At 43.0% G+C, this 27,502-nt stretch overlaps 1 protein-coding gene and 1 non-coding gene across 2 annotated transcripts; both read right to left on the bottom strand.

Annotated features, from left to right (window-relative positions):
* Positions 1-26,747, bottom strand: OPN1SW (opsin 1, short wave sensitive). The gene is made up of 5 exons (XM_040343202.1): positions 26,363-26,747; positions 23,581-23,749; positions 8,473-8,638; positions 3,452-3,691; positions 1-283 (listed from the first exon to the last, which is right to left on the bottom strand). Exons 1-5 carry the CDS (start codon positions 26,706-26,708, stop codon positions 155-157), a joined length of 1,050 nt encoding a protein of 349 aa, XP_040199136.1. The 5' UTR covers positions 26,709-26,747; the 3' UTR covers positions 1-154.
* TRNAT-AGU lies at positions 13,493-13,566 on the bottom strand. Its single transcript has one exon. It is a non-coding gene; the product is annotated as a tRNA-Thr (tRNA).
* Positions 26,748-27,502: the final 755 nt, after the last annotated feature.

A 27,502-nucleotide genomic window follows, 5' to 3' on the forward strand; every position in this document is an offset into this window, starting at 1 on the left:
TACCACAAAAATTTCTTGTTTTATATTAATATCATTAGACACATTTTAGAAGATTCAATTAAGAATGCTTTTACTGTGAAACCACTTAAAAACAAATTACAGTGAAACATAAAAGCAACTATCTGTCTTAGGAGTTTGTTAAAAAAAAATGTTGCTAGCTGGCAGATGGGCTGACCTGGCTGTGGGATACTGTAGAAACTTCAGTTTTTTGGCTGGTGCTAGACAATGTGGAATCATCGGTCATAGGTCTACCACATACTGTCTCCATGATACATCCACGGAACTGGGTGTAAAAGAGAGAATGATATGTTAACCTGAAAATGTATCATTTTTTACATTTATGTTCACATCAGGATATATTGTTTTCATCTAATATGACTTAAAACAGGGGAGTTGTAATTATGATGATATAACAATTAACCTTTTTTTGTACAGTGACTGTAACAAGAATTTTTTCTTACTGTAAAAGCCTTTCATATGGGACAAATACAAAATCAATAGTATGAGTAATCAAGACAAGGGGTACGACCTATGTCCCTTAACAAACACCAAGACAATTATTTTATTTTATGTTAAGTCAAAAATCTTGTTTTCTTAATTGTAAACAGAGCCATTAGGAATTATGAAAAGTACAGGATATCCAAAAGCAACACAGTAAGCAAGCAATAAAACACCCTCAAGCAACCAGGTAAATACTAACTGCCTGATGGACTGTACAGCCAAAGCTTGCATCAGCCTGAACATCCACCTACTAAATCTTAGGCTGGGTTCACATCTGTGCAATGTGCTTGAGGTGCGCTTTTCATGTGCTGCAGATGTGTTACTATTGAACACTTTATAATGTGCTCTGTGCTCATATTTGGGCTGTCAGTTTCCGAGCTCTAGGAAGTGCGAATGGACTACAAGCATGCTAATTAAGACACTTGCAGTCCACTGAAACTACAAGTCTGTCTGCAGTGGCAGATAAGACTTGTAGTTTATTCATTCACAGATCTCTGTGATTTAATAAAGCTGTTGTGCCGGATTTAGAATGTGAAATCAGTTGCCCGGACTGGCCATAGGGCATATGCCCGGCGGCCTGCGGTGGCACACAGGCCGCATGTCACGTCTCACCCCCAGTGCACTCTCAGCTGCGAGTCGGAGCCGGACTCGAGTGACAGTGACACCAGTCGGCACATCAGAGGGCCGGGACCCACAACGATCCCCTTCTCTCTGGCACGGTGGCCGCAACTCTGATGATCTGATCAGTCTCGGCTGTCTCACACAGCCAAGCAGAGTGAAGCCGCCTCCCCCTCCTCCTTTATGTTTACACAGGGGGAGGGGACCCGACATGCAGTTCCGTGCTGATCTGAGGTACATTATGGGTCTGAAGTGGGGGTCTGTATTGTAGGGGTGGTCTGAAATGTAGGTGGGGTCTGTATTGTAGGTGGGGTCTGTATTGTAGGGGGGTCTGACATGTAGGGGGTCTGTAATGTGGGGGGGTTCTGTATTGTAGGGGGGGTCTGTATTATTAGGGAGTCTGTACTGTAGGGAGGGGGTCTGTATTGTGGAGGGGGGTCTGTATTGTAGAGGCGGCTGTAATGTAGGGGGGTCTGTAATGTAGGGAGGTCTGTGTAACATGCAGGGGGTCCAGAACTGTTAGGGGGGTGTCTGTGTAACAAACTGTGGGGGGCTGTGTAATGTAAAGGGGTCCAGAGGTGCAGTGCTGTGTAATGTAAAAGGGTCCAGAAGTGCGGTGCTATGTAATGTAAAGGGGTCCAGGGTGCTGTGTAATGTAAAGGGGTCCAGAGATGCAAGTTGCTGTGTAATGTAAAGGGGTCCAGAGGTGCAGGGTTCTGTGTAATGTACAGGGGTCCAGAGGTGCAAGGTGCTGGAACCCCACATCCCATAATTAACCGCTGCAGCGGGCACGGGCCTATTTTTTGTCCCAGTCCGGGCCTGGTTGCAGGGAACCCCTACCCGCTGTCACAGGGGCTAAGGATAAGGTGGTCTGTGCTTGAACATGTTACACCTTATTCCCTAAATACAGGTGTAACATGTTCAAAAGGTGAACCTTATCTATAAATAGGTGGCTCTGCAGATGAACATGGCAGGCTGAAGGTTTCATTTTTTTTTTCATTGAAGACTCCAGTCTACATGTGATCACTATGTGTTGTATTTATAAAATATTTAGAAAGCTATTCATCCTATAAATCGCTGATTGCCACCAATACTAGTAAAATAAATAAATAAAAATTCCATAAATATGTCCCATAGTTTGTGGATGCTATAACCTATCCAATCAACATACACTTATTTTTACCAAAAAATATGTAGAAAAATACATATTAGTCTAAATTGATGAACAAATTTAATTTAATTTTTTTGGATATGTTTTATAGCAGAAAGTAAAAAAAAAAAAAAATTTCTCCAAAAAATAAATCTCTATTTGTGGGGGGGACACATTTTATTTGTGTACCGCATTAAACAACCACAAAATTGTTAGTTAAAGTAAAACAGTGCCCTAGCGCATAAAATTGACTGGTAAGGGGGAGGGGAGGGGTAAATCTTCCAGAGTGGTTAATAAACCAATTGCGCAGTGCTAAGGGGCTATGATGGAAATAAAATCGATTAACTTTTGGCTTTGGTGCCAAGGAAGAAAACTAAAAACCATAGAGAGAGATATCATTACATCTGACTAGTGTTCCTACTTTATCTTCAACCCCAGCTACATTATTTTTCTTCAGTAAGGAATTAAAAAGGGTTGTATTGCTCTCTGTTTCCAGTTGAACAGATTTACCTTTACTTCTGTACTAATGCCAGTGGCTCAGGACAGGAAGTGCTTGAAATTAACTTAATAGGGATAAAATAGAGAAAGCTTAAAGAGGAAGTAAACCCTCTTAAACATTTACTAAAAACAAAAACCCTGCAAGAAAAAGGCATAATGAGCTAGTATGCACAGCATACTAGCTCATTATGAATTACTTACCTGAGATCGAAGTCCCCGCAGCGGTCCTGGGTGACTTCCTCCGTCGTCGCCATTATACCCGGAGTGACTTCTGGGTATCGCTGCTCTGGCGCTGTGACTGGCTGGAGCAGCGATGATGTCACTCCCGGGCATGCACGCGGGTGCCGCCACTAACGGCATGATCGCCATTAGAAGCGGCACGCTCAGTGCGACTGCGCCCGATGTAGACATCGGTGCCGGTATTTTCTGCAAATATCTCCTAAACCTTTTAGGTTTGGGAGATATTTGTTGCACCTACAGGTAAGCCTTAATCTAGGCTTACCTGTAGGTGAAAGTGGTTGTAATGGGTTTACAATGACCATAAACCTCTGAAAATTAATTTTGTGCCTTCACAGGGATTAAAATGTGAAGTTAAATCTCACCAATGGAGGCACAGACAACAATAAAAACCTGGTAAAGTTATAAACCTTCAGCACTCACACCCAAATAATGTCACAGCGTTACCTGTTTGTTCATGAAGGTGTATATGATGGGATTGTAGACACAGGCGCTCTTGGAAAAAAAAGCAGGGATGGTTACAAGTCGTAAATCCAGTCCATGGTTTCGATTAGTAATCATATACATTGCCATAGCTGCATAGGGAACATAACACAAACAGAAGGATCCAACCATAACTACGACCATACGGGAAACTTCCTTCTCAGCCTTCTGTGTACTGGCTGATTCCTGTTGCTGTGCTGCAACCTGTAAATGTAGAAAAAAGGGTCTCAAGGTGGGAACATAATGGAAATGTGGCTATATTGCAATTAGTTATATATCATTGTCAGAATTACTGATTTGGCCTCTCCCCTTCCTTCACAGTCTCAGAGAAGACAGGGACTCGGGATCATCGGTGGCACCAGTCAAAACCAGCCCACACTAGTCAGGGGGAGAGCAGGAAAGGCATATGCCGATCGGGGGTTCCGAAATTCTTAAAGCGTAACTCCACCTTTGTTGAGAAAGAAAAACATTCCTCTCTGGGGGATCTCTGTACATTATAAGGATTTTAACAAACTTTGTTGCAGATTCCTACCTTTTGTTATTCTGAAGTAATCCCTGTGTGTTTGTCTGTATCCATGTGGAAAAGGGAGTATAATAGGAGTGGTTTCATAATTGTCAATCGGCTGTGCACCTGCAGGGCTCTAATGAGGAAAGCTGCTGGGCCTGTGTCACTTTAGACATGATTTCCTATTGGGAGTATCTCACCAAAAATGACATTTTTGTTGCAGGGGTTGCCTGAAATCTGAATTGTATCTTAGGAAGACTTCTGGGAAAATCTGTGTAATATTATTCTGCAACATAACCATATTTAAAAAAGTGAAAGGGATCTGAATACTTTATGAATGCACTGTAACTCCAAAGTTTGAAAAAGGTTAATGTGAGAAATTTCTATGGCATATTTTTCCACATACCTTACATAAATCGCAAAGAAAACAGGGCTCGTCCGGGATTTGAACCCGGGACCTCTCGCACCCTAAGCGAGAATCATACCCCTAGACCAGTGTTTCTCAATTCCAGTCCTCAGGCCCCCCCAACAGGTCAGGTTTTCAGGATTTCCATTATTTTGCACAGGTGATTTGATCAGTTTCACTGCCTTAATAATCACCACAGCCTTTTCATCTGAGGGAAATCCTGAAAACCTGACCTGTTGGGGGGGCCTGAGGACTGGAATTGAGAAACACTGCCCTAGACCAACGAGCCAATTGATAGGGGATGTCCCTTTTTTTATGGTCTCGATTTTGTTAAGTTGTATATTTTTTTTTTATAAAACCAGTCACTGTAGCATCGCTGTTAAAACAACTTGAGAAAAACCTTGAAAAAGCGCTCCATATTACCAAACAGACCATCAATTTCAAACAAAGGCAAGAGGACAATGATCAATATCCAAATCGGCATTCATATGTGTAAACTTAGGTCTAATTCACAAATAATGCCTGGAAAATCAATAAATAAAGGGCCTCACAACAGCAAAGGATGTTTTCCACATGCTGGCAGTAAATCCGGGTCAGAGGACTTCACCCCCTGAATAGGACTATTCCCAAGCTATGAAACTGTTCAGGTAACAGGTTAAGCTGCTGTGTTAGGACTCTTTAGCAATGTAGACCAGACCTTACCATATTTAGATGGACACTCTCTGCTATTGTAAATGGCCATATATAAAGTAAATACAGAGTTTACCAAAGACTTCCAATTGGCCAAAGTTGATAATCCAGAAGATTTCCAATGTAAAACAATTATTTTACTGACATAGAACAGTAATATACCAAGCAATGTTCTGTTTGCCCTTCTTGGGGCCAAGGATTCCACAAGACCCAATAGGCAGATTGATATATCTTGAGGTACCTGGAAAGTCGTTTAACCTCGAACACAAATTAGAGACTCTGGGACCAGAATATCTCTATTAGGGTCCACGTCCAAAATATATGGATGAAATCTGCATTTATACAGGAGCATCTTTAACATGCACTGGTATGGTAAGCAGAGAATTTACCAAGCCTAGCTGGTGAAAGGTAGTATCTCTGAATAATTTCAAATTGTATAAGCCTACCTACAGCAGAAATGAAACAAATATTCCTATAAGTCATCTCAATTATCATTATCTAAAGTGGTCAGGTCTGGGGTCCATGCTTCCCCACATTTAACTAAGCCCTGTGTGACATTGGTTGTTCCAAAGCCTTATCCAGCTTTGAATGATCTTTAGATAAAGCCTCCTCTTGCCAAAGTACTACCATGTTAGTGGAAAATAAATAGAATGAGGCTAAGTCAAACTGGAAAGAACAAGCATCTTGTAATTGGATAAATCAGAAAGAATTCCAGTTGAGGAGGGTTTACTTAGCTTTCAATACGTCAAATGAAGAGAATTGACCATTAAAAAACAAATCCTTCAAGACCTTCGGGTCCGGGAATTGAAGAAATGGTGGAGATTTGGATTGTTCCACAGAGGAATATGGGGTGACCAGCAGTTTATGTTGGCTAATGCCAAGCCCTTATGCCATGTTGCCATGTTATCTTATGCCATGCCCTAATGGTGGCTTTCATAGTAATGGGGTGAGTTGATATAGGGTGTGGCCATCCCGATATAGAAGGGATTGTAGCATTTCACATAATCCCAGAAAAGCAGCCTCCGACACAACTATTGCTTTATCCTTCTGTAACGTAAGCCAATTATTTGCATGTATCAGTTTTTCATCTAGGAAATACTGGTAAAAGTTTGGTACAGCCAAACCCCCAGAATCTGTAGGCTGTTTCAGAGTGGGCAGACTAAGTTTTGGTGCTCTTTAAGGAAGAAATCAAAAAAATAAGAAATCAAAGCATGTTTGAGCAAGGATAGGGGAAACTTTTATTTTTATTAGGTTAATCTTGCCAGCTAGAGATGGGAGTAGAGATATCAAAGTTTCAATACTAGACTTTGCTAGCTAGCTTTCTAGCTGCAAAGGGGAATGAAGTTCAAAGGTACAAAGTCTGTCACTTTTTTAGTCACATGAACATCAACCACTAAAGACGTAATGACCCATATCTGTTCTTCTCAGGCAGCACAGGGTCAAGGGGAAGTATTTGAGACTTACCCCAGTTAACTTTAAGGACTGAGAAGGCCAAATACGCGTCTAAAGTCAACAGAGCAGCCTTCAAAGAAAGATTCAGGTCTTGCAAAATCAGGAGAATGTCATCTGCTACTGTGCAACCTTTTCTTCCAGTCTTTTGGCCTTTAATTTGGGGAGTACTACAGAGACCTACCACAATGGACTCCGTCATGAGAATAAAAATCATAGTTGAGAGAGGACAGCTCTGGTAATAATAATAGTATTTTTAATGCAACTGTTAATTAATTTTCAGGAAAATTCTCTTATTTTAATATATACCCCCCCCCCCCCATACACAAACACATCTCTTTGAATACAGCGCTTGAATACACTCCTAGTGAGGACCAGCTCAGTTCTTTTACATACTGCACACCAGGGCCCCTAATGGCACCATGGGCCATGACAGCTTCCAATGGTCCCTTTGAGTACAGATTACGCATATAAATATCCTGAAATATGAAGAGAAGTTGTTCTTCCTCAAAACTAGCGTTGTTTCAATAAAGAATCTCACATTCAATTGCAACAGACTATTATAAATGTCTCTTCATGCATATTGGGTATCAGCTCCTTACCAGATTGATTGACCCATGTTAGAGAAAAGTTTGCTAAATTGAGGAGGAAAGTTAGTATTATTCTGGTGGGCTGCACTCAGGGAATAATTAAAGGACAACTTCACTTTAAAGTATAGCTCACTTGAAAACTAGGGACGAGTTTTCATAAACATTTTAGGAAGATTTTCCTTAATTTTCTGTCCTTGTCATAACATATCAACAGGAGTAGATCTGCAAGAGGGACACAGACAAAAATAAAAACTTTTTTTTGGTAGTGTAGGAAAAGGGTAGAGCCCCCAAAATCTTTTTATTGCCATCTGTGTCTCCATCTCTCACTTTCCGTCTTGACGACATCCCCAGGACAGGAAGTGTGTGAAAATGTTCCTCAGAGGCTAAAGCAATATGATTTGACATTATGTCCAATGATAAAAAGGGCTAAAACTTCCATACAAATCATTTAGGGCCAGATTCACAGAAGAGATAAGACGGCGTATCTCCTGATACGCCGTCGTATCTCTGAGATACGCTTGTCGTATCTATGCGGCTGATTCATAGAATCAGTTCCGCATAGATAGCCCTAAGATCCGACAGGTGTAATTGACTTACACCGTCGGATCTTAGGATGCAATTCTAGGCCGGCTGCTAGGTGGCGATTCCATTGCGGTCGGCGTAGAATATGCAAATGACTAGTTACGGCGATTCACGAACGTACGCTTTACACGTCGCTCTAACTTTACGTCATTTCCGTCGAGATACGCCGCGTAAAACTAAGGCTGCCCTCTAGGTGGACTAGCCAATGTTAAGTATGGCCGTCGTTCCCGCGTCGAAATTTGAAAAATCACGTCATTTGCGTAAGTCGTCCGTGAATGGCGCTGGATGCCATTTACGTTAATGTCGAAACCAATGACGTCCTTGCGACGTCATTTAGCGCAATGCACGTCGGGTAATTTGACGGACGGAGCATGCGCAGTACGTTCGGCGCAGGAACGCGCCTAATTTAAATGGTGCCCGCCCCATTTGAATTAGGCGGGTTTGCGCCAAGCGGATTTACACTACACCGCCGCAAGTTTACAGGTAAGTGCTTTGTGAATCAGGCACTTACGCTGTAAACTTGCGGCGGTGTAACATAAATGGGATAGGTTACGCCGCCGCTGCGCAACGTAAATGTACCTGAATCTGGCCCTATATGTGTAAACAAACACATGCAAAGGTCTGTGTTCTCCATAGTACCTTATTATGTTATAGATGTTTTAGTAGGGGTTAGAAAAATAAAAAACATCCAAAGAAAAAAAAAAAATTATTGATTGTAAGGGCAACAATGCATGCAAGCTTTCCATATTTTTCCTGCACTCACCGCCCGCAGTGCTCCCAGCAGTCTTGCATAAGAGTAACAGATCAGACTCAGAGGAATAATAAAGCAGAACACAAATATGAACCACGTGTAATATTCACTGTAATATTTTGTACCAACAGAATACCAATCAGGACCACAGGAGCATTGCAAACCTTCTGGGATATACCTGAACAAGAAAAATAGGTAGAAAAAAAATGTAAACAGCAATTCAAGGCAACAAGTTAAAGCATTCAGTGAGACGCAATACTATCCTACAAAACAGCAACTATGCTCAAGAAAGAAATTCACTCAGTTTACCTTTATATGAGTTGTGTGTAATACCCATTGCTGACCGCCTAACTGGAATTATACGACATGGCTGTACAGTAGAATACTGGGGTTATGGCTGCAGCTAGATGCCAAAACCCCAGTATTACAATGTTTACATTTCTTGTCATAGCAATTTTTTTTATGGGACAGTGTCAAAATGTAAAAAAAAAAATATGAAACAAATAATAATAAATACTTTTTTCAAACGCCGCCATTACTCCGTGCTCACGTGCATTGGGGAACGCATACGTAGGTCATGTCCACATATGTAAACGATGTTTGCACCACACACGTGAGGTATCGTCACAAACGCTATAACTTTAAACTGGTAACCTGCAATTTTTTTTAGATTGTTGCTTATAGAGGTATTTAAGTACTGTAGTTTGGCCATTCCACGAGTGTGCGCAATTTTAAAGAATGACATGTTAGGTATCTATTTACTCGGCATAACATCATCTTTCATTTAAAAAAAAAAAAAACATATTTTATATATTGTGTTTTTTTCCAAATTCATTAAAGTGTATTTTTGCCAAAAAAGTGCCTTTTAAAAACCCCTGCGCAAATACCGTGTGACATAAACAATTTCAGCAACAGACATTTTGTTGTCTAGGGCCTCTGCTAAAAAAAATATACAGTATAATGTTTCTAAGTGATTTTCTAGCAAAAAAATACTTATTTATACTTGTAAATAGGGATGAGCTTCGTATTCGAGTCGAACTCACGTTCGACTCGAACATCGTATGTTCAATCGTTCGTCGAATTACGAACGTTTTGGGCCGTTCGCACCAAATTCGAGTGGCTTTTCACAACCCATAATTCACTGCGGCATCGCAGTGCATTGCTGGCTGATGATTGGCCAAGCATGCACTATGACCCGCATGCTTGGCCAATCACAGCTTGCAAAAAACGGAGAGCCATAATTGGCCAAAGCCAGGGTGGCTTTGGCCAATTATGGCTCAGGGGGTTTAGTACACGCCCCACACTATAAAAGGCTGCCTGCAGGTCGGCCTTGTGTAGTGTGTTGCGGTGGTTAAGAGAGAGAGAGAGAGAGTGTAATTTTTTTGTAGGTAGATAGAGCAGGCAGGCAGGCAGGCTAGTCAGTTAAAGTTACAGTGTGTAGAGGATATATATGCATCCCAGGTGTTGTGGTGTGTACTGCCTGTGTCCTCTGTAGTGTGCACCTAAAGCTACATGGTGTGTACTGCCTGTGTCCTCTGCAGTGTGCACCTAAAACGACGTGGTGTGTGTACTGTCCATGTCCTCTGCACATTGTGCACCTAACGTAAAGCTGGTGTTTCTCATATTTATTCCTAGAGTCAGGGATCTGCTCATATTAATACTACAGTTCTTATTCATCTAATGAATTCAGTCCCCCTCAATCATCCTGATCGCTAAGGTCATCGGAAATTAAATTTAGGTCTAAAGCCCCCGCGGTACACACAGGCGGAATATGGGCCATATTGTTTGGTTGAACAGAAACATTCAGCCCGTGTGTTAGGCTCGATTCACACCTATGCATGTTGCTTTTGAGCGTTTTTGTAGTGCTTTTCGCGGTGCTTGCTGCGTTTTTCGACATGCGTTTTTGCATTTTGCGCTTTTTTTTAGCTGGTAATTTTTATTTTTTTTACATTTCCTTTAACAACCAGGTATAAACAGGTTAAAAAAAAAAACGTAAACCGAGGCAAAAACGCGGTACTTGCATTTTGGATGCGGGTCAATTGAATTAGGCTGGATTCACACCTATGCATTTTTAGTGCATTTTGCAGATTTTCACTACAGAACGTGTTCCATAGGAAACCATGTTACATGGATTGTAGTACAAATCGGCAAAATGCAAAAAGCACTAAAAATGCATAGGTGTGAATACATCCTTAAACAACATGCAAAACGCTGCTTTTTGCAGGAAGAAAAGTCCCAGACCCTTTCCAAAAACGCATAGGGACAAAAAAGCATTGATGTGAGCATGTTCCATAGGAAACCATGTTAAACAATTTCCCTGCATTTATGCAAAATGCAAAATGCATAAAAAAAAAAAAAAGAATTAGTGTGAATGGAGTCTAAAGCAGTGTGTTCAACAGGAGCTGGCCAAATGTTTGACTTCTGTCGAACAGGCATGCTGGAAAAACAGCAGCCAATTGGTATTTGATCAGCGCTCTGAGCCAATCGCTGCAAGAGCTGACCAGTGTGTTCTGGTGAGGGGGGGGGGGGGGGCACAGAACACAATTGCTCAGTGGGGATATTGCTGTACTAACATTGCATAGTTAGTACAGAGACCTCCTTACATGCGTTTTTTGTGAACCAGGCATAAGGCAGGCCATACATTATGCATTTTTCTTTCTTTTAACCACTTCCCGACCGCTGCATGCATATGTACGTCCACAAAATGGCACGTACAGGCAAATGGGCGTACATGTACGTCCTTGCCTTCTAGCGGGTGGGGGGTCCGATCGGGACCCCCCCCCACTACATGCGGCGGTCGGATTCCCGCGGGGAGCGATCCGGGACGACGGCGCGGCTATTCGTTTATAGCCGCTCCGACGCGATCGCTCCTCGGAGCTGAAGAACGGGGAGAGCCGTATGTAAACAAGGCTTCCATGTGCTTCACTATGGTGCTGCATCGATCGAGTGATCCCTTATATAGGGAGACTCGATCGATGACGTCAGTCCTACAGCCATACCCCCCTACAGTTGTAAACACACACTAGGTGAACCCTAACTCCTACAGCGCCCCCTGTGGTTAACTCCCAAACTGCAACTGTCATTTTCACAATAAACAATGCAATTTAAATGCATTTTTTGCTGTGAAAATGACAATGGTCCCAAAAATGTGTCAAAATTGTCCGAAGTGTCCGCCATAATGTCGCAGTCACGAAAAAAATCGCTGATCGCCGCCATTAGTAGTAAAAAAAAAAAAATTAATAAAAATGCAATAAAACTATCCCCTATTTTGTAAACGCTATAAATTTTGCGCAAACCAATCGATAAACGCCTATTGCGATTTTTTTTACCAAAAATAGGTAGAAGAATACGTATCGGCCTAAACTGAGGAAAAAAACTAATTTTATATATGTTTTTGGGGGATATTTATTATAGCAAAAAGTAAAAAATATTGTTTTTTTTTCAAAATTGTCGCTCTATTTTTGTTTATAGCGCAAAAAATAAAAACCGCAGAGGTGATCAAATACCACCAAAAGAAAGCTCTATTTGTGGGGAAAAAAGGACGCCAATTTTGTTTGGGAGCCACGTCGCACGACTGCGCAATTGTCTGTTAAAGCGACGCAGTGCCGAATAGCAAAACCTGGCCTGGGCATTTAGCTGCCTAAAGGTCCGGGGCTTAAGTGGTTAACCATGGGTTGGGTCGCCTATCTACATTTTTAAGTACCGTAGTTTGTTTACATTACACAAGCATGCGCAATTTTAAACCATGGCATGTTAGATATCTTTTTACTTTGCGTTTGCATTATCCAAAAAATTTGGGATTATTGTGTTGTTTTTTTTTTACATTTGTAGCTGCGTTTAAAAGACTGCTGCGCAAATACAGTGTGACATAAATATTGCAACGATCACCATTTTATTCCCTTAGGTCTCTGCTAAAAAAAAATATATATATAATGTTTGGGGGCTCTAAGTAATTTTCTAGCAAAAAATACTGATTTAATGTGGAGTTCCAGCCTCTTAAAAAAAAAAAAAATATGTAAAAGTCAGCAGCTACAAATACTGTAGCTGCTGACTTTTAATATAAGGACACTTACCTGTCCATGGATCCTGCAACATCGGCCCCCCAAAGCCGATTTGTCCCTCATCTCGGGTGCAGGCATCGGCATTGCACACGGCAGTGAAGCCTTGCAGGAGGCTTAAAGTGGTTGTAAACCCCCCAAAAAAACTGTAAGACAAATGCATAATGAGCTAGTATGCATCACATACTAGCTCATTATGAAATACTTACCTTAGATCGAAGCTGTTGCAGCAGCCCAGCACACCGCTGTGACCGGCAATATGTCTCCCAGAGTTATTTCTGGGTTTGCGGACTCCGGCTCTGTGATTGGCTGGAGCCGCGATGACGTCTCTCGCGCGAATGCGAGCAGGAGCCACTGGTCACGTCTGCTGAAGAAACAGCACGAGCGAGCCGTTTCCTCAGTGCGCATGCGCTGATGACGTCGGCGCAAGTGTATATGTTAAATATCTCCTAAACAAATGCAAATTTAGGAGATATTTACAGTACCTACAAGTAAGCCTTACCTGTAGGTACAAGTGGTGTAACAGAGTTTACAACCACTTATATGCCCTGTTCACATCTGAGCGACTTGGAATCATGGGCAGAATTGCACGATTCTGCCTGCGTTTCCAAACTGTGCACAAATTGCGTCAAAAAGCACAGAGCGTGCCCCAAAGGCGATAAGAAACTCTGCATTTTATTGTGCGACAAAACACACAAAAGACACGCCAAGTCACCTCCAAAAATGGAACAGGCTCTACTTTGGTGCGGTTTTGATGATACAAAGGGCGTTCCATTGCTTTGAATGGAGTCGCTCCAAAAATCTGTACGAAAAATGCAAATCTCATTTGAAGTGGATCATAATAGATTGTGTCCGTTTATAACTGTTTGTAAAAACGAATTTGTGTGGAGTTATTTGATCATTAGACGGGTCTATCTGGAGCTGTGATCTTACATAATAGGAGGGGGAGGGAAGAAAAAAAAAAAAAAAAGCGTAGGCACTGCTGAGATTCGAACTCAGGATCTCCTGTTTACTAGACAGGCGCTTTAACCAACTAAGCCACAGCGCCCCACGTACTCTGCTGAGCTCTATACGACCTTCTAGCATTCTTTACTAGAAATGAGCGTCATGCTATGTTCTCTGTGTGACTTGCTAGGGCTTTCTGTGAAGCATAAAAGGCCTCATGTACACGGGGCAGTTGAAAACCTCTTCTGAACACTTTTACATTCTGAGTTTAGCAGCAGTTGAGGTTAGAAGCTTTTTTAAAGATAACCTCAGGAGACCCTCCCAAATGTCCACAATGCAGGGAAAACATGTAAATTATTAACTATTTCAGCCATTCTGTGAGAAGAGAGAGCAGTGTTCTTTAATTATGGAGTCTCTCTCTAGCACTCTGCCAATCAGTCCCTCTCTCCGCTGTCTCCCTCTCTCCGTCTCCCTCTCTCTGCTGTCTCCCTCTCTCTGCTGTCTCCCTCTTTCTTTCTCTCTGCTGTCTCCCTCTCTCTCTGCTGTCTCCCTCTCTCTGCTGTCTCCCTCTCTCCGCTGTCTCCCTCTTTCTTTCTCTCTGCTGTCTCCCTCACTCCGCTGTCTCCCTCTCTCTGCTGTCTCCCTCTCTCTGCTGTCTCCCTCTCTCTGCTGTCTCCCTCTTTCTTTCTTTCTCTCTGCTGTCTCCCTCTCTCTGCTGTCTCCCTCTCTCTCTCTCTGCTGTCTCCCTTTCTCTGCTGTCTCTCTCTGCTGTCTCTCTCTCTCTGCTGTCTCCCTCTATCTGCTGTCTCTCTCTCTGCTGCTGTCTTGCTGTCTCTCTCTCTTTCTGTGCCTGTCTCTCTTGCTGTGCCTATCTCTGCCTCTCTCTCTCTGCCTGTGTGTCTCTCTCTCTGCCTGTGTGTGTGTGTGTGTGTGTCCCCCTCTCTCTCTGCCTGTGTGTCTCTCTCTGCCTGTGTGTGTCTCTCTCTCTCTCTTTGTGTCTGTGTGTCTCTCTCTCTCTCTCTGCCTGTGTGTGTGTCTCTCTGCCTGTGTGTCTCTCTGCCTGTGTGTGCGTCTCTCTGCCTGTGTGTGTGTCTCTCTCTCTGCCGGTCTCTCTCGCTGTCTGTCTGTCTCACCCTCCCTCCCTTGCAGGCAGCAGCATGTGGTGAAAATTGTGTTTCTCCCATATCTTACATGTTCCTCTTTAGGAACGCTTAGGCACCATGCACACGAGAAGCAATTACAAACACCTCTAAACTCACGTTTTCAAAGGCAAAAACCGGCGTTTAAAACGCCCGTTTTCCTGCGAATTTCGCCGCGTTTTACCGCGTTTGCGGCTGAAAAAAAAAAGCTTCTGAACCCAAAATTTTGCGTCTGAAAAAACGGACATAAACCCAACTGCTTAAAACGCCAAAAAACGTGATTGTGTGCATGGACACATAGGATAACATTAAATGTGTTCATGGGGCCTTATAAATGAAAATGTGGCTAAACTCAGGTTACAGCTTTTACATGAGTTTACAAGCATTTGGCATTTCAACTGCCTCTAAACACAGCTTCTGAACACATTTTTTGGGGTTCAAGAAAAAGCCTCTAAACACAACTGCCTAGAAATGACTATAAACGAACCAGTGTACATGTACTGATAAGATAACATAGAGGAAAGTTCAGGAGCAGTTGTGTGCCGCCCAATGGGCATAGATTTGTTATATATACATATTGGGCCAGATTCAGAAAGGACTTACGACGGCGTATCTCCAGATACACCGTCGTAAGTCCAAATGTGCGCCGTCGTATCTATACGCTTATTCTGAAAAGCAGATACGCCTGAATTTTTGCAAGATACGACCGACGTAAGTCTCTTACGCCGTCGTATCTTGGGTGCATATTTACGCTGGCCGCTAGAGGCGCTTCCGTAGATTTACGTGTCAAATATGCAAATGACCTAGATACGCCGATTCACGAACGTACTTGCGCCCGTCGCATTCAGCTAAGCCGTTTACATAAGACTTACGTCCGGCGTAAAGTTACCCCTGCCATATAAGGCGCAGGTAATGCAAAGTATGGACGACGGAACAAGCGTATATTTTTACGTCGTTTACGTAAGTCGTACGTGAATGGGGCTGGGCGTAGGTTATGTTCACGTCACAGGCATTGAGCCGGCGTATCTTAGGGAGTAAATTCAACGTAATTCTGAGCATGCGCGCGCATGTGCCATTTGTTCGGCCATGCATATACATGGGGTCACGGTTAATTTAAATACAACACGCCCACTACTTGCCTACTTTGAATTATGCGGGCTTACGCCGGCCCATTTAGGTTACGCCGGCGCACATATGGGAGCACGTTCTTTCTGAATACTGTACTTGCCTCTCAATGTTACGTCGGCGTAGAGCATATGAGATGCGCTACGCCTAACTAAAGATGCGCCCGTCTCTCTGAATCTGGCCCATTGTTTCTCTCAACCATTTTCTATGTATGTTATGTTAAGTTTACATGCTGCCATCTATTGACCTTTTGTGCTAATGCACCTATTCTTTATTTCTTTGTCTGATCTATGACACATTTCCTTTCTGTGTAATGCTCCACCCTTCTTGCTGAGTTTTATACTTCCCATCTAATGGAGAAAAGCTACAGGCCACATGTGTTCTGCATAAGTAAGCTTCAGACAGTATCATCTTTTGACCACACAATACTACAACCTGTTCATCTGCAGTAACCTGATGTATTTTGATGTGTGGATTAAAGCAACTTCTGTGAATAGAATCGGTATTGGTGAGTTCAAGCTATCTGATAAGGATTGTCCTCAGTGATTATATCTGGTTATACAGGCCAGGCATAGAGGTCTCACAAGGGATAAGTCGCTTCACAACAATCGGAGTCAGAATAGTCAAAAGATGTCTTCCTACAGCTTGCTGTGTGTATGTGTGTGTCTAATCTGCAATCAAGCTCAGTGCCATCCGCCATCGGTTTCTCTACATTAAACTGTGTTACCCCACCTGTCTAAGCTGCTGTTTGTCTTCTTAAAGAGACAGTACCATTTTTGAAAAAACTTGAAAGATGTCTACAAAAGACTCTGATCACCTTTCTGTGGCTGAACCAACGCAGATTCATCATGCCTCTGAACACCCGCAGATGTACAGGGAGCAGACATTGCCGAACAGAGTGTAAGACCCAAACGTGCAAAAAACCGACACAGAAACTCAGAGAAAACTATGAAACCACTAGAGATGAGCTCTCCAGCAATCTCTCAGACTTATGAGACAGAACCTCAAACTGCATGTCAGTTTTGTCACACTTTAATGATCAACCAGCTGAACTAAGAGACTCTATAGATCGCTTATCTGTAGCGTATGGACGCTACCAGCGGCTGTTTGCAAAGTACACAGCTTTCTTGCAGGACTGTATTATAGAGGACTCTTCAGCAGAACTGACAAGAGCTGATGCACTAAACCAGCAAAGGGATCTCTTAGTGAAAAAAGCTCAGAATAAGGCAGAACTCTGCATTGCTCAACTGCAGGAGACCAGATCTCACAGATCCACATCAACCAAGCACACAGCACGTACTTCCAGATGCTCTCACTCCAGAAGCTCAACATTAAGTGACAAGCTAATAGAGGCCCGTGCACGTCTGGAAGAAAATAAAGTGCAAAGCTCCTTTACCAGAAAGGAAGCAGAAATAGAAACACAAAAGGCAGCTCACCATGCAAAGATGGTAGCTCAACAAGCAGCTCACCAAGCAGAGAAGGCAGCTCACCAAGCAGAGCCAGATTCCCAAATAAAGGTTCTGCAAATGGAAAAGGAGGAAGCAGCTGCCCTAGCAAGGCTGAGAGTCCTTGAACAAGCGATGGGAGAAAGTGCTAACTCAGACTGTTCCATCCCAGCGGAACTGCAAGACCCGGTTGAATGCACCAGTGAATATGTACTAAAGCATAGTGTTTGCAATGATACAGAGTCATCTCCTGTACATCATACTAACAACACTGTTCTGACTCTCAACACAGAGACATCTTAGCTCCAAATGCCTGAGCCTCTTCAAGTCTACAACACAAGTGCATCTTTGCAGCAAACCACATCTCCTCTAGCCAGGGCTGGACTGGGACAAAAATTTGGCCCTGGACTTCATCCAGACTGGCCCACTTTGACAGGTCTCTCCCATGGGGGCCGGACAACTCCCGCACCCCTACCCCGGCCACCCAAGCCCCCTCTCCCCCTTCACTAGCCACTCGCCATTCTACTTTATTAGAGTAGAATGACTGGTACTGGTACTTTTATAGGCAGTACCAGTGGGGAAGCTAGACATTATTTCACCCGGGGCAAAGAATCAGTTTGGTGCCCCCCCTTATGGGACAAGGTTAGGCAGAACTGAGAAACTCCCAGGCCATAGCTGTTGAGTCAGCTGTCTGTCCCCTCCCCCATGCTCCTCTGGTCCCCCCCCCTGGTTCTCTGTTCCCCCCCAGGTGAGCGCTGCAGGGAGGGAGAGGAGGTGAGCGCTGCGGAAAGGGAGAGACAGAGTAGCAGAGGGGGGCGGCGGTCCGCTGTCACTGAAGTCGGCCCACTGAGCCATCGGCCCACCGGGAAACTCCCTGTAGTCCCAATGGTCAGTCCATCCCTGCCTCTAGCTGACAACAAGGTGACTTCCAATAACAAACTGCAACTCAAGCCACAGCCAGCACAAGCCTCAGGGATTACAACACAGTTAAACGCTCTTGCAACATAATTTTATCCTGGTAACCCTCACCCTACTTCACCAAAGAACTTTCACACCCGAGGGGCTGCAAAAGTTACTTTGGCACCAAAGAATGAGAGATCAGACTTGAATGACATTGCCAGATATATGATACGCCGTGAGCTCATTAACACTACCCTTTTAAGGTTTGATGACTGTCCAGAGAGCTACAGGGCCTGGAGATTAACCTTCAAAGCTGCTAATGCTGATCTCAACTTTACTGCCAAAGAGGAACTTGATTTGCTCATAAAGTGGCTGGGGCCAGAATCTACAGATCGTGTTAAAAGACTGAGAACAGTGCATGTTGACCACCCAGTTGCAGGTCTTGTCGCTGCATGGGCAAGACTTGAGCAAGCCTATGGTAGCTCTGAAACCATAGAGAGTGCTCTATTCAAGAGACTGCAAAACTTCCCCAAAATAGGTAACAAAGACTAATGCAAGCTTCAAGATCTGAGTGACATTCTCATGGAGCAAGAGTTGGCAAAGACAGACCCACGTTTACCTGGACTAAGCTTTCTGGACACTGCTCATGGTGTCAATCCAGTGGTGTCTAAACTGCCATACGGCCTGCAAGAGAAATGGGCACAACAGGGCTCAAGGTACAAAAGAGACTATAATGTATCTTTTCCTACATTTGCATATTTTTGCACGTTCATCAGCGATCAAGCCTGGATGAGAAACGATTTCAGCTTCAGTGAACCCAACTTGCCTGCTTCATCATCATCATCATCTTCATCAAGGTATGATAACACAGCAGCTAAACGTAAAGACTTTAATAGAGGAATATCTGTTAAAAGGACAGACATCACACCACCCAAATTATTTCCTGCTCACCAGAGCGATACGGTGATAGAGATAAAGACCCTAATCGTCAGTGCCCTATTCACAAGAAGCCGCACCCCCTAAAGAAATGTTGTGGGCTTAGGACAAAGACGTTACAAGAGCGCAATGAGATTGTTCAGAAACTTGGAATATGCTACAGGTGCGGTGCTTGTTGTGGACATTTTGCTAAAGACTGTAAAGTTGTGATCAAGTGCACAGAATGCAGTAGCGACAGACATGTTACAGTCATGCATCCGGGCCCACCCTCGGACAATTCACAGCAGCTTCCTATCTCCAGCCCTGTCTCAAATCATGGCGGGGAGCAACAAAGTCATGCTCCAGCCACAGCTAATGTTACCTCTTCATGCACAGAAGGCTTGGATTACAAATGCTGTGCTAAGATATGCCTAGTCAAGGTATACCCAAAGAGCCAACCTGAGGAAGCCATTAGGATGTATGCCATAATAGATGAACAGAGCAACAGATCTCTGGTTAAGCCTAAATTCTTTGAGATCTTTGGTATAGATGGACATGCATCACTGTATACTTATCAATAAGGGAGAGGGCATACCCCTACCAACGTTAGTTGAGTGTGACCAGATACCAGAGAAGAGAAGAAATTCCTACTCCAGAGGCTGCATCTCACCATCCTCACTTAAGGCACCTTGCTAATGAGATTCCTGCAATGAACATGAATGCTGAAATCTTGGTCTTGCTAGGAAGAGACATTCTCAGAGTACATAAAGTACACAAGCAGTGCAATGGACCTGATAATGCCCCTTACGTACAAAAACTTGGTCTACTTCATCATGGGCGATGTATGCTTAGATGGAATGCGTATGTCATCCGAGATCCACTCCTTCAAAACGTACATGTTAGGAAATGGACGTGCAGCCCACTTCAAACAGTGCCCTCACCATTATGAAGTAAAAGAGAAACCTCTTGACATCATCCAAGTACCTGATATCACTCCTAACCTTTGTGATGGAAACCTAAGTACAACAGTGTTTTGTACTACAAGCGATGACAACAAAATAGCCTTGTCAGTTGAAGACAGAGAGTTCATCAAAATAATGGACAAAGAATTCTTCCAGGATGAGTCTAACAGTTGGGTTGCACCATTACCTCTTCGTGCTGCAAGGGTTAAACTTCCAACCAATCGCGAACAGGCTCTATTCAGATTCAACTCACTTCAGTGAACACTAAAGAACAGGCCTGAAATGAAGGACCGTTTCATCACCTTTATGAAAAGGATCTTTGACAATGATCAAGCCGAACCAGCTCCACCACTTCAAAGACATGATGAGTGCTGGTACCTGCCTTTCTTCGGAGTGTATCATCCACGTAAACCAAAGCAAATCAGGGTAGTATTTGACTCAGGTGCCAAGCATCAAGGCGTATCCCTGAATGATGTTCTTCTCACTGGTCTGAACCTAACCAACAACCTTGTAGGTGTACTTATGAGGTTTAGAAGAGAGCCAATTGCCATAACTTCTGACATTGAACAAATGTTTCATTGCTTCATTGTACGTGAAGACCATAGGAACTTCCTAAGGTTTCTGTGCCACCGTGACAACAACATGGACAATGAGATGATTGAATAACGCATGAAGGTACATGTTTTCAGAAATAGTCCCTTACCCAGTGTTGCAACATACGGTTTATGAAGGACTGCCCTTGTTGGAGAAAAGGAGTATGCCACGGATGCTCGACACTTTGTTGAGAGAGACTTCTATGTGGACGATGGACCAAAATTCTTACCTACAGATGAAGAAGCCATAGACCTGCTCCAAAGGACACAAGGCATTCTTTCTGAGGCCAACCTCAGACTACACAAGACTGCCTCAAATAGTGTTGCTGTTATGAAAGCCTTTCAACCTGGCGATCATGCCACAGGGTTTAAAGACTTAAATCTGGGAATGGACATATCACCTGTACAGAGAAGTCTGGGCCTACGGTGGAACTTATTAGAAGATACCTTTGGCTTTCAAGTCAGCTCTGCAGACAAGCCATTTACCAAACGTGGTGTTCTGTCGGTGGTGAACAGTCTATACGATCCATTGGGATTCGTAGCTCTTATCACCATACAAGGTAAATCCTTACTTAGACAGATCTCAGAGACTATTAAAGATTGGGATGCTCCACTACCAATAGACCAGCTCTACATGCCTTAGATGGAATCCGTATACCACGCTGCTACACTCCTGCCTCCCTTGCTACAAGTCAAAGGAAAGGGCTTCACATCTTCTCAGATGCATCTACTGAGGCCATAGCAGCTGTTGCTTACCTCAAGGTAAGAGACTCTTCTAATCAAGCCCACATAGGGTTTCTGTTTGGGAAAGCTAAGTTAGCACCTAAGCCTGAATACACGATTCCCAGGCTTGAACTTTGTGGAACTGTGCTAGCTGTAAAAAGCAGATTTTATACTGCCTGAGCTTGACATTTAGATAGATGACATCAAATTCTACACAGACAGCAAAGTTGTTCTGGGCTACATATACAACCAGACTAAACATTTTTACGTCTATGTCAGCAACCGTGTAGAGAGAGGAAATCATCTAAACCTGAACAATGGCATTATGTTCCATCTGAAATTAACCCTGCAGATCATGCCACCAGGCCAATGTCTGCAAGTGTCTTTGCAAATTCTTTTTGGTTAACAGGTCCTGAATTCTTGCTGGATCATCCAGAAGAAACCACAGCTAATGTCTTCAGTATTCTAGAACCTGATAAGGATCCAGAGATTCATCCTGAAGTCAAGACCTTTGCCACTGATCTGAACCCTAACCTCCAAGTTGGAGACCTTGTTTTGCTTAAGGACCAGCAAGCTAAAAGAATCGAATGGGGTATGGGACTTATTGTAAAGAGCATTCCTAATGATGACGGTAAGGTACGCAAGGTGGAGGTGAAGGTTTCAAGACAAGGGACTGTAAAGACTTTCATCAGACCTATCACGGAACTTATTCTGCTCTTGCCCTTTGGAGAATGAACTTGTTTGCATACTTGTGATTTCAAGAAGAAAGTGTCTTGAACTTTAGTTGTCATAACTTGAAGCCTTAATGTGGAAGTTATTATTGTTGCATATATATGCATGTTTTTTAATGTCTTTCAGGTCTTCAAGACATCAAGGCAAATTACACTGTTGTTATTTGCAGTTGCGTCACTACCGGTCTGATGCATATAGTGACATTTACAATGCCAGATGGGGAGTGTGCCGCCCAATGGGCATAGATTTGTTATATATACATATATAGCCGGATTCAGAAAGACTTACGCCGGCGTATCTAAGGATACGCTGCGCAAGTCCATAGATGCGCCGTCGTATCTATGCGCCGTATTCAGCAAACAAGATACGCCTGGATTTTGGCTTTCTACGACCGACGTAAGTCTCCTACGCCGTCGTATCTTGGGTGCATATTTACGCTGGCCGCTAGGGGCGCTTCCATAAATTTATGCGTCGAATATGTAAATGAGCGAGATACACTGATTCACGAACGTACTTACGCCCGTCGCTGTAACCTACGTTGTTTACATAAGGCGTTTTTCCGGCGTAAAGATAAACCACCAAATAGCTTGTCTAAGTCATGTTAGGGTATGGACGTCGTAACTGCCTTCGGATTTTACGTTGTTTACGTAAGTCGTACGTGAATGGGGCTGGGCATAGGTTACGTTCACGTCATTGCCATTGAGCCGTCGTATCTTAGGGCGTAAATTTGACATGATTCTGAACATGCGCCGTTCGGCGCTTCATTTACATTCATTTTATTACAACACGCCCACTACCTGCCTACTTTGAATTAGGCGGGCTTATACCGGCCCATTTACGCTACGCCGCCGTAACTTAGGGAGCAAGTGCTTTGTGAATACTGTACTTGCCTCTCTATGTTACGTCGGCGTAGCGCATATGAGCTGAGCTACGCCCGCTTAAACATACGCCGCTCTACGTGAATCTGGCTAATTGTTTCTCTCAACCATTTTCTATGTATGTCATGTTTAGTTTACATGCTGCCATCTAGTGACCTTTTGTGGTAATGCACCTATTCGTTATTTCTTTGTCTGATCTATGACACACTTCCTTTCTGTGTAATGCTCCACCCTTCTTGCTGAGTTTTGTATTTCCTGTCTAATGGAGAAAACCTACAGGCCACATGTAACATGGGCACATGTGTTCTGCATAAGTAAGCTTCAGACAGTATCATCTTTTGACCGCACAATACTACAACCTGTCATCTGATGTATTCTGATGTTTGGATTAAAGCAACTTCTGTGAATAGAATCGGTATCAGTGAGTTCAAGCTATCTAAAAGGATTGTCCTCAGTGATTATATCTGCTTATGCAGGCCAGGCATAGAGGTCTCACAAGGGATAAGTCGCTTCACAACAATCGGAGTCAGAATAAGTTGAAAAAAAATGCCCAACTGCTCCTAAACGTCCGTTTTCCAGCATCAGTGTACATGAGGCCTAACACACCAAGCCATACATTCATGTAGCTTTACTAAAAGATGTGTAGGTCAAAAACTGGCTGATGTGAGGAAGCACATGATAGTATAACACCAAATACTGACTTACCTACTCCACCCAAAGAAAGGGGGTACTGACACCCCGATACCAATCATCCAGGTACACAGCACTACCGCCAAGGCGTGCTTAGAGGTGAAGGTGAAGGTGCCCATCGGTTTGCAGATAACAATATACCTCTCAAAGGCCAAAAAGGCCAGAGACCAGCCTGTGACTAAACCTACAAGAAAAAGAAGTGCAAATCAGGAATAACAGCAGAGTTGTTATAACCAGCCAGACACAACATTGTCCCCCAATGTCACCTCACACCTCCCCCTGAGGTACACACACCTTACCCTTCATTCTGTGGTAAATGCAATAATGAAAGCTTGGGAGATTAATGTCTGCTATCCTGTGGGAGAATACAATTATGCAGGAATTTCCCTTTTATAATAATAAAAAGTATTAATGTCAGTGCAGTACACTGAAGAGGAACATGCAGCCACCAATGCACATTTTGCTTCTTTTTAGGACCCCATTCATTGAGAAACTGACTGAAGTAAAACGCTGCATGTTAGATTTTTAACAAATGTGAAAGGAGTCTTAAGATTGCCTCCTTTTCTGGGAAATAATACCGGTCTTAGGATCTCTTTCTTAGTCATTTTGGAAGCATGTTTCATTTTGTACTGGGTAGGTGTTAGCCCTAGAATGGGCGCTATTGAAAATAGTGGATTTGTCAAGTCAGTGCCTTGGACTTAGACTTGAAATTGTAGCAAAATGTTTGACAAACTGGACCTAGTGATAATTGGTAGGAGAAGTTTTGTTAGATCTATATGATTAGTACTACACATGACCAGTCATACATTTCACTGAAATGAGAGACCTATCTGCCTAAAGCTGACCATACACCAGGAATATTGTTCGACACATTTTTGGAATGCCCATTTGATTTCCTTATGGTTAGTGTGGTCAAATCAATGTTGGTTTTTGACCATAGGGGCAAAGAAGTTGTCAGAATCACGGATGGAATTGTCAATCTGGTTTTCATTCAGAAAAAAATTAGACATATTGTAATGCTAATGTTCTGAAGACAAAATAAACCTGCTTAGTACATCTGGGATTCCATTTAAGTAGCAGGTGTGGACAAAATTGTAGAACAAAATTAGTTGACTGAACAAATGCTCTGATGACCTTTCAGACTTCCCATGCGAACATTCAATGAAATTCTACTGATGTATGGCCAGCTCTATAGATTATTTTACTGCATTGAAGACTGCATATGGTTGTGACACCAATTACCCACAAAATAACAAAATTTGTCACTTTTTCTGGTAAATTGCATGAAACCATCATACTAGTGTAGGTGGACTTATGGAAAGAGCTCCCACCAACAGTTTTCATCAATTCACAGTTTTACCAGAAACTGTAGGTGTTACATTGCCTTGACCCATTAGGATGATTTTGGAGTCAAAAGCCAGTTGAGATTTGCTAAAATTGCCTGAAATATGTCATGTATGTTGCTGGCATAACCATGGCCATAATTGCCCCAGACTCCAAGTCAAGGTGACAGCCCAATGCACCCATCAGACTTTGTAGGGCTTCTTTAGTGAACAGTAACAAGCTCTTCCCATTATCAAATGCACACGTTGTCATTACACACAGGGATTTTGTGCAATGGGTCAATTCTTTACACTTTTATTTATTGGGTGTGCTATCTATAGCAGCCATTCCCAACCAGGGTTCTGTGGAACCTTGGAGTTCCTTCAGAGGTTGCTAGGGATTCCATGTGCTGTGGGCTGATTGACCTCCCATTTGATGGTTCCCATATAGTTCCAGCGTCAATGTCCCTTGGCTGGGTCAACAGCGTGATACAGTCTTTTTAGCTACCTGTAAAGGGACATTTTTCTCAATGACCACCAATGTAAGGGGCACTTTTTCAAAAGACTCCTGCTTTTAGTAAGGGTTTTCTGACCCTAAAACCTAAAAATCACTTCAAGGGTTCCTCTAGGGTAAAAATGTTGCGAACATCTGAACTGTAGGCTGACTTAAAAAGCATGGAACAATAAAACCCTAGTCAGCAAACTAACAGAATGTGACACATAGCAATCTTGGCCAATAACAAAAGCTTATTTTTGATTCTCACCCGTTTCGCAAACTGTCATTTAAACAGGGAACTACACGTTAATTAAATAACAACATTGCTAAACGAATTTAACAGGGTAATAAGTCAAAGTTGTAAGTATTGAAAGTGATTGACAAAAATTTAAAGTTGCAAATTTCTGAGCAACAGAAAGAGACTGGAACCTCTTGAACAAACATGGCTCTATAAGACTACAACAACTCAGTATTTGAAACTTAAAACCAGCAAGACTTTATAAAACAAAGCAAACAATATTTTAAAATACATCTACAGCTATTTTCCATATTGGATAGAGTAGGAGAGGTTTGAAATTTCTTTCAGGTTGTTGTTTTTTTGCCATCTGTGTCTCATTAGAAAGTCTTCCCTTCACTTCCTGTCCTATAGACTCAACAGGAAGTGTAAGTATTTCTTTCTAATATGAGGGGTATACCCTCTTAGTCTGTTGTCACTTGAACAAATGTCCTTATTGGAAGCTTTTCCCTCAATTCTAGTTACGGTGGTAACTCCAGATTTTGGATTTACCCTCCTAACTTTCATTTTTGGTGACAGTTATGATCAGGACAATTAGAGAGAACAAATCTCCCTAATGCGGACACAAACAGCAATTACAAACCGGCAGTGGTTCTAACCACTCAATCCACATCTACAATAAGGTTTTGCCTTTAGTTATACTTTGGATTTTAGGTCACAGTATGGCTGTTATTTCTGTCTTACCTGCAAGTGTGCCCACAAAAGCCTCAATAGCACAAAATGCCTTCCCAAAAATGAAGTAGCCCTGCGAGCTGTTCATAAAAACTACAAAAATGGAAAAGATGCATATGAGAAGGCCACCCACTGAGATGTTTACTAGGATGTAGTTGAGTGGTTGCCGAAGTTTCTTGTATTTTACCGTCACCACCAATATAACGGCATTTAGTGGTGTGCCAATAATAAAGACCACACCCATAAAAATTGCCTGGAGGGTGAAGGCCCATCTTGGTGCAATATGATACTGAGGACCATCCCATGGCCGTATATCGGACACATTCTTAAAGAGGTAGAAGTCTTCGTCATCGAACATCCCTCGCTTTCTGTATAGAAACCTCTGTCCCTGAGTCACCCTCACGTCCCATTATATAGGGCCTTTTCTCATTGCAATCCTTTTAAGTACTCATCAGGATCAGCCAGTAATCTTACTCACAAAAGATTTATGGATGTTCTTAACATGATGTAGAATCACAGATAATGAGCACTGGAGGGGGAGATTAGAACAGGAAAAAACAAGCGTGAGTAGGGTAATCCTTTCCTACTCAAGTCATAAAAAATTCATTTATTGTAACATTTACCATATTTATTGGGGTATAGCGCGCTCCCGCGTATAGTGCGCACCCTTAAAGTTGCCCCGAATTCCTGTGGAAAAAAGTTTTTTTGTACTTACAGTTTTGGTGTCTTGCGTGGCGTCCATCGGCGGCCTCGTCGGGTCCGGCGTCTGTCTGCAGCTTCGGGTGTCCTCTTCGTCGGGTCCGACGTCCTTCTGCGGCGTCCTTGCGTCCTCCCCGCTCGTTTCCCGCGCCGAGTTTGAATACTGCGCCGACATATACAGAGCGCAGTACACTCGTGTATTGTCGGGCAGGCTCGGCTACTCTCGCGCTGACGTCCTGTACGTCCAGGACGTCAGCGCGAGAGGAACCGAGACTGCCAGACAATACACGAGTGTACTGCGCTCGGTATATGTCGGCGCAGTATTCAAACTCGGCGCAGGAAAGCGGGTATCGGCGTATACCGCGCACCCATGATTTTGCCCTGATTTTCAGGGCTAAAAAGTGTGTGGTATACGCCGATAAATACGGTATATTCTGAATGTAATAGAAAGTT

Source organism: Rana temporaria, chromosome 3 (assembly GCF_905171775.1).
Source record: "Rana temporaria chromosome 3, aRanTem1.1, whole genome shotgun sequence".
Classification (NCBI taxonomy): Eukaryota; Metazoa; Chordata; class Amphibia; order Anura; family Ranidae; genus Rana; species Rana temporaria.